General features: G+C 36.7%; 1 protein-coding gene across 1 annotated transcript; it reads right to left on the minus strand.

The window, feature by feature from the left end:
- Positions 1-672: 672 nt before the first annotated feature.
- Positions 673-21336, minus strand: htr1d (5-hydroxytryptamine (serotonin) receptor 1D, G protein-coupled). Its single transcript, XM_043262254.1, has 2 exons — positions 20970-21336; positions 673-7812 (listed from the first exon to the last, which is right to left on the minus strand). The coding sequence occupies exon 2, from the start codon at positions 7185-7187 to the stop codon at positions 6027-6029; it is 1161 nt and encodes a 386-aa protein (XP_043118189.1). The 5' UTR covers positions 7188-7812; positions 20970-21336; the 3' UTR covers positions 673-6026.
- Positions 21337-21537: the final 201 nt, after the last annotated feature.

The following is a 21537-nucleotide window of genomic DNA, read 5'->3' on the forward strand; positions in this document are numbered from 1 at the left end:
CCATAAGAGCGAGCGCAGCCATTTGTAAATTTTATGGGACTGGCTTTTGGTGTCATTTGCTTCCAGCTATTTTTAGCTGTACAGAATTGCTTCTTTTGCCACTCGATATTGCAAAATTGTGTGTTTTACCATATTATTTTATATGTTATCTTAATACATTTTTTAATGCAAACAGTTTTACTGCACCTTGTTATAAATCTCATTCATACTGCGGCCAATAAACAGGAAGTCTTGTGCATTCACAGAAAATGATATCTATAATCTATATACTAAATGCGAGATCTGCTAATCTACAGTTTCAAATATACTTTATAATTAAACCATCATAACCTTGTCTGTCGACATGAAGATATGGACATGTGAAACATATCCTGTTTTCTATTATCACAATCTTTCTTAAATGCTGCTTTCCTGCTGCTGTCAGGTTTGTGATGAGGTTATTATGTTACTGAGAGGAAAACGTGGCATTTATTAACATATTCATTTAAATGTCGCTCTTAGCAGCGTGGATGGTGTCTGGATATTTGTTAACCTACCTGGTCTCATGGCATTAACGTAGCTTGCACTTTTTGTTGAGACACGAAATACGCACCAACAAGTAGATATGACTGTAGTTTCCAGAAGAAATGAACACTAGAGGCAGTAAAACTTACACCTTTTATTCCCTTTCACACATCTCGATTAATAACGTGTCATTTTCGCATAGCTACTTGAAGAATATCATGTTACAACCTAAAACAATATTAATATGCTGGGAGATTTGAAAACCGAGGCTTTCGATTGTTCACATCCTGCATATCCAGCTTCGTATCTATGGCTTTTCATAGACGGTAGATCACAGAGTACAGAGACTGAGAAGCGAGGAGCTCCAGTTCAAATCCTGTGTAGCTACGGTTTGACAAAACAGTTCAAATATGCGTAAAAGGAAGTTGAAATGACATGGTTTCATCAACAAATGCAGTTTTGAATTTGCTAACACTATCGGTTTAGGGTTGGATTTGCTGCTGGGCATGTGTAATAATAATAGCAATGTAATAAAATGTGACAGGGTTTACATATTGGACCTGTGTTTTAGAGGAAGGCATGTAAAAACGATGTTGCACAAAAAGCACACACAGGTCCAGGTTGTTGTTAACAGTATTTCCAACTTATTCTGAATTCGTTTTTTGTCCCATATATTTCTCCAAAAATCATATAGGCCAATTTTCTGATGCTTCTTTGGCTTGACAACCCATAGTAAATGTATTTTTTTATTCCATGGAAAAGAGATGCAAAAATTTGACTAAACTTTCATGGAAGAAAGTCACAGGTTTGTAATGACATGAGGAGATTTGATTGAACTATTCCTTTAAAGAAAATCCATGGTCATTAAAAGAAAAGTAAAAGCAAAGGAAATGAAAGCAAACGAAGAATATTTCATACATTTAAGTACCAACTGTTTTTTTTCTTATGATAATGACTAATAACCCTCTCTTCCCAAGAGTGAAGTACCCTTTTCATGATGCAACAATGTGATAGTGACAGAAGCCCTTTTTTAATGTCAGACTGCAGTAACCTTTTGTTCTATAATTATTATTATCTCTGAATCGGTGGCTACTGATCTTCATCAGGTTCTCCCACTCAATTCTGTGTGCTGGCGCAATATTTTTGCTCTCTTTCGAAACTCCCCTTTCATCTGTCGTAGATTTGCTTTCTAGTCAAGTCATTTGTCAAGACAACACCACTAGGCTCATGTGGTGTCCCTTGATTATTTGTAATAACTGGGAATGAGAGGGAGTCTTATTAGAAGCATACCCAACTGAGTACCTCCTGTCTGTAAGCAAAACTTCCTCAGCCAGATCAGTCTGTGCTGTGATGGATTTCAGAGAGAACCATCATCATTACTGCTGTCGTGCTTCATAATTAGCAGTTGTTTTAGAAATGCTTTATGGAAAATGCTTCTCTTTTTTTACATACAGTTAAATGAAAACAATAGGACAATAATGAACGCAATAAATATTATATTATATCACTGTTCAAAAGCTTGAGGTTGATACATTTTTAACATTTTTGAACCTAAATTATGCTCAACTAGGCTATTTGAAAAACAGTGTTATTGTGAATTAGTATTACAATTTAAAAGAAATTGATTATTTGAATGTACGTTTTATATAAAAATAAAACAGAATTGAATATGTAATTATTAATATTAAATACTATTATGCTGTATCGATGCATTAAAAAGTGAGTAAAAGTGACAGTAAGGACATTAATGGTATTAGAAAAAGTACACAAAAATATTTTTAACATAACCACAGGAACTAAAATACATTCAAAATATAAGAAAATATAAAACACTTATTTTAAATTGTAATAATGTGTTACAATATGGATGTCCTCACATGCAGCCTTGGTTTCTGGTGAGCATAAGAGATTTCTTAAAAAAAAATAATAATAATAAAAGTAAAAAAGTAAAGTAAATAAAAACTTTTGATTGCTAATGTTACACAGTATAACGGCACACTTATGACACATGTTATCGTATTTCAAAAATATGTTTTTATATATGCCTTTGCCAAGGTGAAACCAGACAAAAACAAAGTCTGCAAACGTCTGACAAGTGGTAAACTTTTTCAAGTAAATAATAGCTTAATTTGAAAAATCATAAACCATTGGAGTCATTGGGGGCAAAAAGTCGTTCTGAAGAGAAAAAGAGGGATCTCTTCTTGATTCATGTTCACATCGTCCACAGCTTTAGTGCTTGTGTCTTTCCCCAGCAGCAGTTCTTGAGGCACTAGTTATGTCTCTCAGAGGGAGACGTCTCATCGATGTGCACTCAAAGGGCAAACTCTGTTTGTTTTCTTGGCTGTCCTTTTCCCTCCTGTCTGTGTGTTTTTGTTCGGTGCTCCCTGTGCATGCAAGTGTTTGGTAATGTTCAATGTTGTCCTCATTTAAACCCCGTATCTCTCCTCTGTGGGTGCAAGCGTTTTGTTTGTCCCTTGTCTCCTTCTTTTTCCATATCTCTGTTTCCTCTAAGTGCCGACAGACAGACACCACCCAGCGAGGTTAAATGCATGCCGACCCACTCCAACCCGTTTCAGTGCAGACTTAACGTTATCTGAAGCTCCTAGCCCATTTTCCTTTAAAGCGAGGTGTCAGGCCGTCTCTCCACTCGGACCCCCCAACCGTAATGCCTGTTTGTAATTTACATTTCCATTTGCTTTAAATTGATTCAGCGATGCTGTCGATTTAAACGCTTCCTGAGGCTGAAATCAGGAGATATCTAGCTAATTGCGTCTCTGTGTCACCTGTGATTACCTTTCACTTATTGAGTGCTCTCTCTCACGACACCCTGCTTCAGCTCAGAAAGAAAAGAGAATCCCGCTGAAAGCGTGAAACGAAGAGAAACAGGTCCTCGGGAGCCATACACATGGTTTTTCATCTGCTCACACTAGTAAATATCGTTTTGCAAATCAATAAACTCATTTGTTGCTGTGTTTAATAGGCTCTGTTTACTGATACTGTTTTAAAATGCATGCGTCTTAATTTATGAGAGTTAATTCATTTGCAAATTTGTTTTGCGAGCACCGAAGTGAAAATGAATAATGCATCAAGCGAAAAGGCAAAGCGTGAGAAAATTATAGGAAGGCAGAAGGAATGTTTTTACCGAAGAATTGCAAGTTTAGAAAGCTTGGGGTAGATTCAGCTGTTTAGAACTCAATTAAGAATGCATTTTAAGGTCCAATTCATGTCCTGGTTTTCAATTGAATATGAACTGGAGTATTAAACGTGAAAAAATTGCTATTTGAAATTACGTAATGAAAATTGCTATAATTAGAGCTAGAAATAGCAAATAAACTTATATAATATATATTATATGAATTGTATGATAATTAATATAAAACAAATATAATGTGTAGTCTGAAGGTTATATAACACTATAGATAAATTCAGATATCTAAATTTCACGTTTCAACTTTTATAGATAATTTGCCTTGGAACTGCCCCGAAAAAACAAACAAAAAAAAAGCCATAAGTAAGATGTCAACGAAATATAGCAAATATCATCATTGCTTTTCCTGGACAGCAATAAAGTTCAAACTAAGATTTTCTTTTTTTCATAAGTGTTTTTTTTGGCGAGATTTTTCAGTTTCTGTGCAAGTAATAATTAGAAATTTAGATATGAGCTCAAATATTAAATTTTTCAAGACCAAATAATGAGAGCCATGTTATCCATATTAATTGTACAGCCCAGTAGTCTTGCTGTATGTCAATAATTTGTCTTTCTCCTAAGGAATTGTGAACATCTCAGACAGCATTAATACAGAACTTTATTAAAAGAAAAAACAATAAATCTGTAAATATTTGATAAATGAACCTGAAATGTGTGTAACATAAGGGAGACATACAAAATATGCGGTGTTGGGGGGTGCCCAGGAACGAGCATACTGTAGAATATATATGAAGATATGCTAATGCTAAAATGCTATATCAGTCTTTCTGCTTGAAAAATTGGCATGTTTACATGATGTTTCTTTGTAACTTTCTGAACTAAGCTGTTTCAAAGAAAATCCTACAAAAATAGTATTTCAGTGTAACTTTAGAGGATAGGAAATCTTAGAATAGATGCAATAGTGAATGGAAAGCCCCCACCATGTATATATATATATTTTTTTCAGACTGTACCTCCTCTACATCACAAAGATGTATCTATTTGATCTTCTAGTCCATCTCATGGTGGCCATACTCTGATAAACATCACACACACATCGCACCAGCCTTCATGTACCAAACACACGACGGAATACTAGCGACAGAAAGCATTCGTGTTTAGATTTACTGATGGTTCTGAATGATAATGAGCCTCTAAAGATCTATTTTATGGGGTGTAACCTCATCCTTGCTGCATAGCTTGAGAGAGAGCTTTTTCTGTTGATATACAGACTGTGAATATACAGACCATCTATCTCGACCAAACAGCCCAGCACAGCTTTACCCCGCACTCTCAAATGCTGTTTGAGAACCTGCAGGCAACGCATTCAGGGGATATGCCTCATTATTTCCTGTCTGACTCAGGTCTACTAGTCTCTTATTGCTGTGTTTTCTTATCAAAAAAAAACTTTTGAACCAACACATCTGACCTTCATCATAAGAAAGAGTGATGGGAGGGCAACGTTTGCCAATTTCCTGGATGCCATTATTCATATATACCACTGCAGTCAGAGGTGCGTTATTGGGATATTTGATGAAATAATGACCTTCACATCATAAAATTCCTTCAGTAGCACTTTTTTTTCTAGAAATGAGCTAAAGCTGCACCTTGTGTCAAAACACATCATTCTCTCTCATCAGGTACATCCGGAATTTGAACTTTTGATCATTATATGCTCTCTTTCTGCTGCATCATGTCCTGAAATGAGCCACATAGCCCAAAGCCTGTTTTTCATCTTCATGATCATAAAACTCCTCAAACTCTGACATCAAACCTGACACCAAAGTTCTGTCACACAAAAATACAAAACCACAAAATCTAAAGCTTTGTTTAATCTTATATAATGAACAGTTTTATTAAGGGAGTCTATGCTAATGTCCATGAACTTCAGCTTTGTCCTCAGGGGACCCATATATTTGTTGGACTTTGGAACAGCAACCTTTATTTATTTGAGTTATTTTTAAATAAATAGTCTTTCATATTAATATTGGTCTGTTTCTGGTAAATAAGGCAGTTTATAGACAGCTATTAGTTACAGAGACAGTAGAACGTCGCTCTCTAGCGAAGGATTCATAATCTTTGCATGCATTCATAAACTACGAGGAAGCATCAACAATATGGCACAATATTTTACAATCTGTCTCATGAGAACAGTAATATACATCAACCAGACACTATGTGCGTGTTTAGGAGCTCACTTAAAAAAAACGAACGGCAAGGTACGTTGGGTTCTCGACAGCAGATGAACGATGATTGTTCACAGGATTCAAATTTTTCTGCAGAAATCCTCTAATTAAGTCATGAACGTGTCAAAACACATGAGAGGCGTGTAACATCAGTAGCATCTTTTAAACTTGGTGAGTTTGTGGAAGGCTTGTTTGAAGTCATCATTGAAGGCAGTGTAGATGACTGGATTGATGAGCGAGTTGAGGTACCCCAGCCAGGTGAACACATCAAAGAGCACAGGATGAAACCAGCAGTCTTTACAGACCCCCATCACCAGCGTAAACACGAAGAACGGGAGCCAACACACTATAAACGCACCCAGGATAATCCCAAGAGTCTTGGTGGCCTTCTTCTCCCGAGCGGCACATAGACGCTTTCTTTCAAGCACACTATCAGCCAGCTTCACTTTCACACTGTTCGTGAATAGAGGAGACCCTCCTCCCCCACCTCCACCACCACCTCCTCCTCCTCCTCCTCCAGGATGATGCTGTCCCTCCTGATTAGAAGTGGAGTTCAGCGAGCACAGCGAAGAACCCGCAGAGTTCTGGATGAGCTGAGCAGCAGTGAACCGCTTTCCTCTGGTCGCCGGCGTTTTGAAGATCCTGGAGCGAGCCGCCACATAGATACGCCCGTAGAGGATCATCAAGAGGACCGTGGGAACATAAAATGCGCCAAATGTGGAATAGAGCGTGTAGGAGATCTGGTCGGTGTTGACCATGCACTCCGTAAGCTCCTCGTGGGCCTTCGCCTGCCGCCAGAAGAGAGGAGGCAATGAGATGGAGACGGAGATCACCCACACTACGGCGATCATCAGAGCCGCTCGCCGCATGGTGCGACGCTTCGAGTATTCCAGTGCATCGGTAATGGCCCAGTATCGGTCGAGCGCGATAACGCACAAGTGCAGAATGGAAGCCGTGCAGAAAGTTATGTCAGATGATAGCCATATATCGCATACGATCTGACCCAGGGTCCAAGTCTTACTGACCGTGTACACAATACTGATCGGCATGACTAAAATGGATACCAGGAGGTCTGTCACTGCGAGAGAGCCAATCAAGAAGTTAGCAGGGGTGTGAAGTTTGCGTGTGAGAAAAATGGTGGCGATCACGAAAGCGTTGGACAGAGCGGTGGCCAAAGTGACGATGGCTAGCATCGCAGAGATGGAGATCTGAAGGCTGAGGAGTGTAGCGTCATCCCAGGACTCCAGGGTTGTGGGACTGACTGTGGCGTTGATGAGGAAGAACTCATCTGAGCTGTTTACCAAATCCATGTTGCATGGTTCACCAGCACTTCATATCATCTATGCATGATTCTAAGCATAAAGGATCAATTAATCCGTGAAAACATGTTGAGTAAAAAAGTAATTTAGTTTATCAGTTTTAGATATTGGTGATACTTTGCCTTTGTGAAGGTCATGGCTGATAAATGTGAGCAGTAATTCATGGCTAAAGATACTGTGACTGTTTCTAATGTTTGTTTTTTTTGTGCAGTATGTTGACGTGCGCAGAAAATTAAATGCCACAGAACAAACAAGGAAGCAGTTTTAACCTTTGCGTTTGAATTTGAGTTATAAAAATATTCCTTTAGCCCTTAAATCACTGCTCATTATTTTCTTTATGGTCTCTTATTCTACCATGAGAACTGAAGATCCTTCAATTTCGGGTCTTGTGAACTGCTGGAAGACTTTTTAATTTATTCTCCTGTTGGTCTGCAAAGGCTTTGCTGTTTCAGACTAATGGGACTGAATATTTCTTTATTTCCTGTAGATCCACTGATGGCTGCGAATGGTTTGTAGAAAGTTTTCTAGAACACCATAAGCTGTACAAGCTCTTGTTTTGAGTGTTGTCCTCGTGAAGGCGTTAGTCCAGATGAAAGGATTCAGTCCAAATGAAGATCTGGAAGAGAGAAAAAAAAGAATGAAGAATGGGAAAGTCAGAGAAAACTTTATTACTTTGGGTGAACTGATTATTGACACCAATATGAATGATTTTTATGGTATCATCATTTTCAAAACTGATGATAAAATAATTGAAAAACATTTAAATAAAGTTGTTGTCAGAGCCCTTATCCTTATTCTTAAATTTGCCTTTCATTTTTAAACCAGACATATATTTAAAAAATATCAGCCTACTTGATTTGTAATTATTGCTATTGGCATTGGACATGAAAATAAAAAATTAGTTTAAAAATTGCTAGAAAAACATAATACAATTATATTTTAATACAATAATTGTTTGGCAATATTTCCTCACAAATGTAACATATAATTAGACTAACTGTACCACTGTATAATGTTTAACAAATATATTGAGATGTAAATGTACAATGCATAATATTAAAAAGTATCTTTTGCATAAAAATTAAATAATATATATAAAATTATATATGTAAAATTTGAAATATATATATATATATATATATATATATATATATATATATATATATATATAAATGACTGAACTGGGAAAAAAGAAAGAGAGTGTTTAATGGCTGTGAATCAGAAGATCATTTACAATTTACTGTTAGTTTTTTATTTATTCATTTGAAAGAGTGCAGAGTTAGCTAGCAGCTGGAAATGGCCTTTTCTGATTCCAGAGCTCTTAATCTTCCTACACACTATTTTGCAGCATACACAAGAAAGTACTTGAAAATATTAAAAAGCAATATTCATATTTTTTTCTTGCACAAACCAACCCACCATAATATCATTCATTGTGCAAGCACAAATCATGATACTTGTGAAATTCATTATTTTTCTGATATCTTCATCAAAAACCTGCAAATTTACATAGTAGGTTTTGTCTCCATTAACATATTTTTTTCTTTACCCTTGGCTCTGCTTTTCAGACTCAGCTTTGATTGATGAGTATCTAGAGTATTATAGAGCCTCCAGGGGAAACCTGTCACCAAGGAGCTTCCAGAGTTCCTGTGTCTGAATAACAATGTGCCATGACACCTGCAAGCATTCTGGTTCTGGCCTGGTGAAAAAAAAAAACCAAATCGTGGAGCTCACTCTCCTGCCGTCAGGTCACACACACGTCAGTCACATCACCTGCCAGCATTTTCACTAAAACATTAGCAGTTTCCGGTGTGTGGCTGAGCACACTCACATGGCCTTTTCTTCAGAGGGATATACATATCTGAATATTTATAGAAAAGGCTATTGCGAATCATAGCAAAACCTGTCATGTCTCCGTACATGTCAAACTTAGAGTGAAAAACAAATTAATTGTGGTGCAATTTATATTCTACAGTATGTGATGCTTTTAGGGCCAAGCATTCAGATTTGAAATTGAAATTCTGCCAAGAAAACATGCCCTTCATGTATAAAACATGCCATTTCCGTACTTGTAATTGAAAGCATAAAGGTCATACATCCCAGCAGGACCTGACACCTTTTCTGGTAAATGGTGTTGGTGTACGTAGTAGCCAGGAAGAACGCAAAGCATCTCAACAAAACTGGAAATTAACCCAAAAATATGCATAAAATGGCAATTCCAAGTTCAGTACAAGTTGAGCTCAAATGACACAAATTTGACTGCCACTGAAATTATTATTATTATTTTCTTTTTTTAATGATGCTTAATATTGTGAAACATTTTCCAGGATTCGGTGATGAGCATTTATTTGAATTCTTTTGTAATATTATATAAATGTCTTCAATGTCACTTTAGGTCAATTTAATGCATCTTTGCTGAAAAAAAGTATTTATTCGTTTAAAAAAAAATCTCACAGATCCCAAACTTTTAAAACAATACTCTATACCACAACGCAGTCCAAAACAACATGAATTGTGGCCAGCATTTGAGAATGGGCAAAGACATCAAAATGTGAATTTCAGATGTTAAAGAGGATTTAAAATCTACAAACTAAAGAACAGAAGGTAGTGCTGTTGTTGTGGCTTGTATCTCTGTAAAACAGTGTCATCATTAGCATATACTTCATGTGAGACGGCAGGAAACAACAGCGGATTATCTTCACACCAGCAGATCCAACGGGCTGCACGCTAATGAGGCCAACCCGAGGGTATTACCATGCTCCAAATGTTGGCCCAACGTTTCTCTACTTTTGTTTGGTTCTGTGTAATTGGTGAAAGTCAAAACAACAAAATTAAAAACCCAGGTCAATGTATCGGGAAGGAAGGAGACTTTGAGACCGTCAGGTAAATTTAACAACACAAAATGTCTGGCCAGTGTTATTGCCACTACTGACCGAATCCTCACATACCCTCTCACGCTTTTTTTTTACAATGCCTTTGTAGTTTGTAAAAGGCAACTTATATCTGTCAATTTTCCGGTTGGTTTTTGGGCTTGACTTGACGGCACAAACAAAAAGAGGAAATAGCTTAGCACCAAACACGTGTCCAGAATTAAAATGTAAACGCCTTCAGGTGCGCATAAAAATCCAATCATAAATGAAAATATAATGAATATAATGAAAGCAAAAGTGTGTAGTGCAGCAAAACATTTGGTTCAAACACCCAATGTTTAACGTCACTAAAAAACTTGGGACAAAAAAGTTTTTATACAATTGAAGTCAATAGTTGTTGTTTTAGCGCACACTGAAGCATTGCTAATATTGTCATTTTTTGTTCTGCAGAAGAATGTCATGCAGCATGAGGGTGAGGAAATTGTGATAATATTTTGAATGAATTATCTTTTTAAAGTAGAGCTTCTGGATTGCGTGCACGTACAACGACAAGCCATCTAAAAGTTTGGTATTAAAATCTACCCATGTGATGCAAATAAAAAGCACAGAACAAATACAGATATAGCGCTACTTAATGGAGTAAGAGAATTGTTTGTTCTGTGAGTGGAAAATAGTCAGGGATGAGGGTTTATTTTTATTTATTTTTTACACTCAATTTATCTGCCAGTGGTTATAAAATGAAACAGACTGCAGCCATGGTAACAGAGCAGATCTGGATGTTATTGAATGATGTCAGTCTTGTATGTTTTTGAGATGTGCGTCAGTGGAGTGTTTGAGTGGCATATCCTTGTATTTCTGTGCGAGTACTTGTATTTTGTGTAACAAACAGCTCTAACCTGAACTCAAGCTCTTCTGACGGATAACAATCTCTCACACAAATTTTTCTGTCTTGCTGGAGTAAGACTTGCTGCCTAGCTCTATCCATAATAAGTTAAATCTAAGTCTTCCATATTTTTTGTTGTTGTGACAGGCGGATGGACCGGGGACCGTTTAGTCAATGCGACATATTGCTTCGAACAACTTTTCGTTTAGAAGGTTTACGGTTACAGCTGCAGACAGCAAGCCAACATGACTCAAACTACAGCCAGTTCATCCTGCCGAAAACCTAATTTAACAAAACGAAACAAAAAGCTGAAATTTGTTTATAAAATAACATTTTATCAACAATTTTTGTGAATCAGATTTGTATTTAAGTAAAAAATAAATTATATATGTAAAAACAAGTTGCTATTACCTGATCCTTGTAATACGTAGAGATATAAATTCATACAAATGTTTTACTTTGTGAAAAATGATGCATATTTGGCAAATTTGGAGGAATTCATAAGAATAACCAGCCATAAACCAACCTCAAAGAAATCAATCAAAATCTTACAAATCAGGTTGTGCAAATTTCAACAAATTAGCCACCTCGTAAAATATCTTACAAAATGGCCACTAGATAGCTTAATAACCAATCTATCTTATATTTGAATGACTTAAAAAGACCCATGAACTCAGTATTAGCTTTGATAAGTGATCTGGAAAGGTCCTGATTTCAGAGGTCCTGAAATCTCCTCAACATGCATTTATACGGGACAAGTTTTGGAGGCAGTGTGACACTAACACATACACTGTAAATGTTTTCTGTCTTAGATGCAGCTCAGATGTGTAGGAGGAACACTGGTCCAGAGTTAACAAAAACCATTGTGCCTCTTCCACCACTCTGGATGATTCACCAGGTAAGTACCACCATTTCACACATTTTCTATTAAGAAGCACCTTTTGTGGGCATGTGATAACAGCTACTAGGAACCGTAGGAGGTGGTGATGCACTCCTGGAAGATAAGAACAAGGTTTGAAGTTTCGCTAAAGCTTTTGAATTTGGGATTGCATCGTTTCTGTACCCTCTGTAAAAGCACATGTGATTCGATGGGTCTTGGGATATACCTTATTGAGTTAATATATTCAGACACTTGCCAAACTTAAAAGAGCAGCGTGTTCTTTTTGAAGATCAAGCTGTTGTGGGCAAAACTGAGGGCAGAGGGACTGTCATTGTCAGTTTAATGAGGTGAATTAGGCTGGGATGTAGTGCAAAGGCTGAGTTAAAGGGTAACATCTCCACAAAATTCTGCTTCACAGTGATCTGAACCGAACCTTCATGATCACATTACCTGTGAACCAACAAAATATTATAAAAATACACTTGAGAGTCTTTGAAGGAAAAGTTAGGTTTAAAAACTAGGTTTAAGTTGTTAAAAAAATATATATATATATTGTAAATGTAAAAAATATCAGCAGCTGATGTTTCAGTCCTCAGTGCGGGTACTTCAAATTCTTTTAAATGAATTTCAGCTTATAATACGTAAAATAATTAATGTGGAAAAATTAAGTGTATTCTTGTAAAAATCTATGTTCTACAATATAACATAAACTATATAATTTTGTTTTGAAGCATTCCAATCGTTCAGACCTAGATGTTTGGGTGTCTATATTCATTTAATGCAAAAGCAAGTGTGTGGTTTGAATGTGGCACGTTGGTAAATGGTTGCCCAAGGTGACTTTGTCCTGTATCCCCAAGGTGACTGTATGTCCTAGACTCGTCAGTAGGTATTTCTGTGCCATACTTTTTCATTTCTTACAAGAAGTTATAATCAGGTCAGATCTTCACACTTTTGCAAGGACATGTGCTTTTTCTACCTTTCTTCCCCTTTCTGTTTTTAAATAGTAGTTGCTTTTGTATGAAAGCATTTGCCCGGTACATAATTGTAAATTTGAAATGTAAATGACTGTGTCCAACAAGTAGGTCAGAAATTGTAATACAAATCTACCCAAGGCCCAACTGAGAGATTCTCTGACCTTTCTCTTCTCCTGTCAGGTCTGATAAGTGTCACATTTGCACCAAAAAAACACTGAAAAAAAAACTTGGTGCGAAGTACGCCGGCAGGCTTCACATGTCTCTTTGATACCGTTTGACCTCCTCCATTTCTGCCTTTCAACATCATCTCCTCCCACTCTTGCCCTTGTTGTTGTGTTTGGCTTTGGCTCTGAACTTTGTGAAGTTTTGAGCAGGGATAAGTGGACAAGTGGTATTATTCAGAGTCTGGATGTGTGTCAAAGCCTACCGATGTAGAAACTGGAGACTTAAATTAAATACCCAGAGCTTCATATGAGTTACTAATAAACCTAGGTCGACCAGGACACAATTATTGGTTACTATATTGCGTCAGTGTCAGTAAAACTAGAATTTAATTATTTGTAGAAAGTTCACAAAAAAATGTAACTCTGCCGTCATTTGCTCCCCTTGTGTTTCCAAACCTGTAAACAGACTTTGACTATATATATATATATATATATATATATATATATATATATATATATATATATATGATGAGACAATCCCTTTATTTTCTATTTGAAGGTTAAATACAAAATCAAAGATGTATTTGTATTGTATGAAACTATATACTTTATCCCTACACACATGAATTGTTGCTAAGAAATAGATAAAATACATTTTTGATCTAAAAATGATAATTGAAAATATTAGCAGAAAAAAGTGCAAATCTGAACTACCAGCAGAAATAAAGCGTTGTTGAATTATATATTCATTATTTTTTTTGACACAAATCGTTTTTCTGACATACATAAATTGTTGCTTAAGTAATTTTTTGATCAATAATATAATTTAAACCATTTAAATAATTATTATAGAAAATATTGACAGGCCATGTGCATTTCAGAACTAGCAGCAGAAAAAAAGCATTATTGTTGATCCCTGTAAGGTAATGAATATGGAGAAAAACATAAATCAAAAACAGACAGCAGCAATCAAGTTGCGGTCTGGTACTGTAATTGACACACAAGCACGGAGACTACACTGTCAAACAGCTCAGTGCATCTCTGCATTTGTGTATGGAGCCAGTCAAATTGATTTTTCAGTTCTAGTTGTCTTCACTGAAGGATTACGATTCTAGCAAGCTCCAAGGACCAGTTCAATATCGCCGCACAAGCAGTGACCTTAATTTGTAGAGCTCTATGCAGTCCTATTGAGTTTCTAAGGTACAGGGTAAACTTTCATTCAGCAGTAAGGTATATGGTCACACAAGTTTATTCAAATAGAGCTTTAGAGAAGAGCCAATAAGTGCACGATGTAATGACTTATCTGATCGGTTTCCCTTCTCTTTTACATAGAGCGGTGGGTTTATTTCTGATAAAGCAGGTCGTGAACCCTACATTGCTCCAGAGGGCTGGTGCTGTAATTACTGCACCATAGGTCACTTTGGGTTGAAAAGGATCTTGTAGATAACAACCGACTGAACTGATAAAAGAACTCTTTCTTAAGAAAACTCTTACTGCAGTGTTATCACGCCCCGGTGGTCTTTCCAATCAAATAAGTGCTCAGCTCTGTAAATAAATTTTCTTGCCCTCTCAACCTTTTCACTCTTGGTGTGAATGTCCTGTAGATGTGATTCATCAGACCTTTATGAACCCAGCCATTAACAGAGGCCAAGAATGATAAGTGTAAAGGTGTTTTGTTGAGGCAGGACGGCTGTTTGCTTTTCTGAATTAAATATTGAAGACCAGGTGAAGTGTGTGGCTTGAGTTTGAAACCTGGGATTCGGTCCAAGCGCCAGAGACTCCGGGCAACGTGCGCTGCATTTGAATTATAGATTTGAGAGCTTTATGATCACGGGTCAAATATCGTCAGACTGACACGTAGAGGCTGTGAATATCAATAAAGAGAAGGGTCTAAACACACTTGTTCATTTGCAATGATCAATGTATCTGGGAACAGTCAATATCAATGTAACCTAAGGCTGATTTAACTCATTAAATGGTTGCGATTGAATGATTTTCCTAAGAGTGATCAATAGAAAACCTAGCAATTATCTACTGGCAAAGCAAATTACGATTTTACGAACGGAACGATTGTGCTCAGTACAGAGTCTGAATTGTGTTCATCAAATAATAAAAGATGTTTTCCTTTATAGTTGGAATAAATGTGTCAGATACAGATACAAGGTATCAACTCCGCTTTGATCTGTTCATGGGAACGTCCTCAATCACCTCAAATCTGGAAGCTTGCTGTGCTGAACAGAAGATGCTTGTCGACTCTCATCGGCTGTTCAATCAGTGTCTCTACAACTCCATAGAATCCAACAATGATGCACAAGCATGTGGGAAAAAAAACTGAAAAGGCAAAGATTCTAGTGCTGCGGTGTTTTAAAATGTAGTTTGGAGTCTCATCAGTGTTAAACCAGCTAAGCCTCAAAAGACCTTAAGCCTCACAGTGTTCATGTGATTTTCATCTGTTGCCTTCTTAAACCTTCACTAATCATGTAAACCTCTGACTGAATTACATTGCAGAACTCAGAATCCGAGGCTAAACAGTTAGCACTCCTAAAATAGCTGTAGCAGATAAGCCTTTGCCATTTCAATCATAAAATATCTTTAGCTGTTTGAGGGTAGCTGTGTAGTAAAGACGTTCTGAAGCAGAGTTGAACATTTTTTGCAGAGTTTTGAAGAAACAGTTCACCTGTCATCATGTACTCACCTTCATGTTGTTCCAAACCTGCATTACTTATTTACAGACTTCAGGTTCTTCTCAAGCCATGCAATAGGCTTGTGTGAGGAACATGCTGAAACTTGGGTCATTATTTACAACAATCTGATCGGTTTGACTGTCAATAAGTCAATGATGACATATTTAGTTTCTTCCACTAAGATACCACACGGCTTTGAAAATTTGTAATTATGCTATTCAAATGGAATACCTGCATGATGTTGTGTGGAGATTGACAGTAGGGATGTACTGATATACCAGTTAGCTGGTAAAGCGGACTAAATAAATGAAAAAAAAGATCAATACATTTAAATGCTAGCACCACCTAGTGCCAAATCAGCTGTATTACTGGCATTAAAATGGTTATTTTATTTTAAGATTTACTAATACCTACATTCAAAAGCGTTATTTATTATTAGTCTTTTTAAACATCTACCTTAATTAAGTGATAGATAATAGAAATAGTTATCAAAATGATGAAAATATAGGAAATTTAAAATCTGATGAGTCAATAAATATCCAATAAGAAAATATATATATATATATATATATATATATATATATATATATATATATATATATATATATATATATATATATATATATATATATAAAACAATATTGTACATATATATCATGCATCCTGCACTGTTCCTCTCCCAAGCAACGAAACTCTGAGGACCAATCCAAGCATATAAGGTGAAGAGGTACCATCTGCGGTAAGGAAATATAGATCATAACAAGGTAAGGCTGACTGTCCTTGTCAGATGAACTCATAGCATTCCTTTCTTTGAAGCATGTTTGGAAGTCATGTTACAATCTTCAAAGCACATGTGTAGAGAAAAACAAGCAGACTTCTCTGAGAGTCAGGATTTCAAAAATAATGGAAAACATGTTTTAGCCAAGGAGCTTTGAAACACAGAGACACCTCTGAATGCTCGATGAACACGTTGAGTTCCTCTATCACGTCAGGCTCCACAGAACACAAAGACTGCAGTGACATGGTGGAACCTGGGAAGTGATGAATTTTTAATAGTTCAGAAGAACAGCATTCAATCATCTTTGCTGAGAGCTTGGCCGGCACTGAACCTGAACCTGCTGAATCAGATAACAAGATCACCTGTCTTTTTTTTAAATGAATTCAGCTGGACTTGACCTGAGTTTAAATTAAGCCACTTACGAAGGTCAAGACTTGTTCTAAACCTGAACAGCTCCAGGTGGTGGAGATACAATGCTGTGGGATTTTCTCCTTAAGACTAACTCTTGCTGTATATAACAATCTGGCCCTCAATGAGAAAAAAATCCAAACTTTTATCCGCTTCTCCACCAAGATGTCCTATTATTTCTATCCTTCAAGGGAGTGATGGACAGAACCTTTTAAAGGGTAATGATTTTTTCTTTACCACCAAACTTTGTCTATAACACGCACATGCATATCCAGCAAGGATATCCTCAAAGATATCTTGCTTACGCAAAGCATCTTGCAGTTGCATCAGATGTGTTGAAAGAGCTAGAATCGAAGAAAACCTTGCTACAGCAGAGGTGTTATATATTTAATTCTCTAAGTGAACAGTAAAGTGGGACAATCCTTGATGCCTAACACATGCCGTTATGTGTGTGAGCGAACATGCCTGTGTGTGAGTCAAAGAAAATGCAGAGATTGTTTGTAATGCTTAGAAAGCAAGACTGAGACAAACCCTCAGAAGACAACTTACAAGAGTCTCAGCACTGCACACATTATTCACAGACTGTCTTTGGTAAACGAGTTGATCTTTTAATCTGTCATGTCTATCAAAACAAATATTTGATGTCCTTTTTCTGTGGATAACCCAAAAAAAATAATAACCTTATTTTGTGTTCTAAAATAACCCAATACTTTTAAAGAATTTGTTGTTTTATTGCTTAGTATAGTGCTGTTTGAAAAAACTTAACTAATAAAGCGACTACAAATGCACGCAAAAATAATTTTAAGTATTTATATACTTTAGAACCCGTCAGGGGTTTTTAAACTAAGCATGAATATGAATTTAGTCAAGTATAACCAAATCTGTTAGTATACATTACATTATGGCAAGATATAGAAAGACATAGTAACTTTAACAGAACACATCAGCAAAGCTGCCAAAACTGACTTTAAAAACTCTTTTTTTATGCCATATTTGTCTCATGGGTAGAAATTGACTGTAATGACTGGACAGAAATAGAACAGAGAGGCAGTAAATGCTAATGATCTGGAGGTAGTTATAGATATTATGTAATCATCCATTACAGAGTAATGAACTCACACACTGGGGAAAAACAATTATAAAATACGGATGACAGAGAGAGAAAAAAATCATATCCACAAATATGAGTGAGTTCTGTAGAGCAGAAGGTGAAATTAGAAATTAGAGTACTTTAAAGGTTGTATTTTGTTTTTTAAATTACAGGCAATTTATGGCAAATGAAAAAGTACATAAGCTGCTTCAGCTGGCAAATATTTTAATGGAATATTGTGTATACCTTGTCAGTGAGTTCTTCCTCCAGAAAATCCCAGATTAAAATGATCTCACTGGGATTAAGGGAAGTTTTTTGTTTCTTTGGTATTGTGTTGAGTTTAATATGTGGGACTCCAGAATTACCGCGACTAAGACACACAGGTTTAGTCAGAGGTTTGGTAGCAAATATGCAAATTTCAAATGCAAATAAAATGATGTATATAGATTATTTCCATGCAAAATTTGCTACCAACACTGGTCACCCCTTACTAAATTTACTAAATAAGTTGAAACCATCACACACATATATATATATATATATATATATATATATATATATATATATATATATATACATATATATGAATCTGTATTGCTGACAGTGTGTTTTGCTAATTTACAGGGTATAGGGCTCAACCCCTATATACTAAATCCAGGATAAATTGGGTTCAGTGTGGAACTGGCAACCAGTGAATATCCCAGTACCTTCTTCATGCCAAGTCAATTTCACAGGCTTATGTACATGTAATTGGAAAGAAAATGACATACGTTTTCACACACTGACACCTAACTGTCCTATTTCTGAATTCCCATACCTTTATTCTGAAAGCATTAATATATTAATGCACATCCATTTACACATTTGACATTACCTTATAGCCAAAGACAAATTGTGTGTAATCAAACTGTGCAGAGCAAGTTATTTAAAAAATGATTATATAAGATAAAATATAGTAATCATGCTTACTATAAACCCAAAAAGCATAATTATAAACCATTATGATTATGAATTGAATCCTTATCTACCTGCCATGACTAGTTATCTACTAAAATGAAGACCTGAATTGCTTTGTTTCGCCAGAGATGTTTCCAAGGTTACACAAATGCAACATTCCACCGCTTGTGAGCTGATACAGAAAGACACACTCGTGTTTTGAGCAAAAAAAAAAAAAAAAAGTCCTAGGTCTCCTCCTATCCCCAGTCTCCTGCTTTCTACTTTTTAATCTCAGTATAATTTATCTCTTTCATTGATTTCGTATAGCTGGAGATGGACAGCCATCCTAAGAGAATACCTATATGGAACATATGTGTGGAGGAGTCAGGTTTTACCCTTATTGTGAGGACCAAATGTCACTACAAGGACAGTAAAAGCTAATATCCCCTAGAACAAGGAGAGAAATGGTGTGCAAAAGGAAACCGGTGCAAGAAATAAACTAAACGATGTATTAATATAAAATATAACCATATAATGTTGGTTTGAAGTGCCTATCCAAAACATTCCTAATTTAAAGCTGAAATGAGTCGAAATTTAAACACAAAATTGATTTTAGAGACAAACACACATGGTAAATCTCACAAGAACAGAGAAGAATGTATTCCTCCCACATGGAAAAACCTTTGCAAAAGAAAAATGAACTTGACTCAGCATTGTGGTAATTAAAAAGGTAAAAAAGTTGCTTTAAATGAGTCACCACAGTAAACTAACATGTCTCTGCGTTTCCCACTGGATTAGGCTTACGAAGCATCACGTTTCATAATGCTCATATGCAATCATTTCTCACATTTATACACCAGGTCTGGAGATCATTCGGGTAGGTTTGGACCGAGGATTTGCTCGGAGAGGTCACAGCTATCTGCTGACGATTCATGCTGAGCTTTCAAAGAGCCAACACATATGCTCCCCTTTCACACCAGCTATCTGTCCATCTCGCACACTGCAGTTGTGCTGTGTGTGCGGTGTGTTGGCATGAGAATCAGATGAGGGAGGGTGACAAAGCGGGGGGAAAAAGACGAGAGAAAGGCAAAAAAGTGAGAGAGGAGAAAAGAGCAATTCCGCTTATGTGATTGAAGGACCTTGTCGTTTCGCAAGCCACAGTGACCGGTATTGCTCTGTCCTTCACAGGCTATATTATCACACCGCTGCTGAGACTTTACACATCCTCATAGACTGTAAAACTCAAACACACGTTCACGCTGATCATGGACATGACCTTTACCACCGGTCATCCGCGTCAGGCACGATGCTACTCAGACATTTAAAAACTCAGCATGATGGATCGACCATCACACCGCAAGGGTAATTAAGGCTGTTAATTAACACCACAGTGGGCTTCCTTCTTTAAAAAAAAATGTGGTAGGTGGTGTTAGGAAAGAAAACAGGGAAAAAAAAACATGGTCTTACTGGTCATGTGCTGTGAGATTTGACTTTTGGCTGTGCTAAAAACTATTTAAACAACCTGCAAACACAACATTAAACCAACAAACCCATTTAGGCTGTGTTTTTGAAAGGGTACGCATCTATAAACCATCAATGTTGCATTATGAGTTTCTCTTCGCCTCGGGTTTGCATTAACTTGAAATATAAATCATGATGCTAACTGATTACATGAGACACACAGAGCACCTTTCTGATTGAAATTCTGTCTGAAGATGCTGTATGTGATTTTGAAACCTGATACCTGTTTTCTACCTGGTACAATCATAAGCACCAACAACTAACTAATAGCCAGTACACCAGCTAAAAACCAAACGCAGCTCTTTTAAACATGGTTCAGGACATCAGAGGAAACAAACACCACCTCGAGTAATTCATACACATTCAGCTTTTACCCCAAAACAACGAGCTTTCTATGATGCGATTTCTATTTTTGTTAACTAAATGAACGTACCGAACAGGAACGTTTTAACTGACCCACTGACACGCATCAATGTTGACTGAGATTTTAACGTTCAGAAATGAAACGAGAGTCTCTGTATTCTGAGCTCCCATCGTTACAGATTCGGACTGGGCAACATATCGTCAGGTGTTTCAAAAACTTACCAAGCTGAAGTTGCAGGTTTTCATCATTTCATCACGCGGGAGACTTCAAATCAAAGTCGCCAGTCCGTTTCAAGTCGAGTATCCAAAATAACTTTTACTTTTAAGTCGTTCGCTTACGCTTTGCATGCTGTGCGTTGCGCCTTTCGCACGGTTCAGGATCATGTATAGTTACGTTAGACTCCAAAGCTAGACCAGAACACACTTCATAGCGTACAAAAAGCAAAAGGCTTTGCATATATTATCACCACATGAGAATAAAAAATATATTATTTGATTTACTTAGTGCGAAACAACGAGTACGCAACAGTACACTGTCCCGTTTTGTGCTGCTGTCTTCTCTGTTCTCTTTCTTCATCCTCTCTCTCTCTCTCTCTCTCTCTCTCTCTCTCTCTCTCTCTCTCTCTCTCTCTCTCTGTCTTTCTCTCTCTCCCTCACGATCACGCACCCTTCCTCTCTCTTTCCGTATCTCTGAAGTCCTGCCGCAGCGCTCCTTCCACGTTCTCTGAGGTCCGTCAGAAAATGTCAACAAGTTTTTTTTCTGAATTTCTTTGAAAGCCTTTCTTGCTAA

This window comes from Puntigrus tetrazona, chromosome 17, assembly GCF_018831695.1.
Source record: "Puntigrus tetrazona isolate hp1 chromosome 17, ASM1883169v1, whole genome shotgun sequence".
NCBI lineage: Eukaryota > Metazoa > Chordata > Actinopteri > Cypriniformes > Cyprinidae > Puntigrus > Puntigrus tetrazona.

Excerpts from the sequence above, each read along its gene's own strand:
- htr1d (XM_043262254.1), bottom strand. The coding sequence starts at position 7,187 with ATGGATTTGGTAAACAGCTCAGATGAGTTCTTCCTCATCAACGCCACA.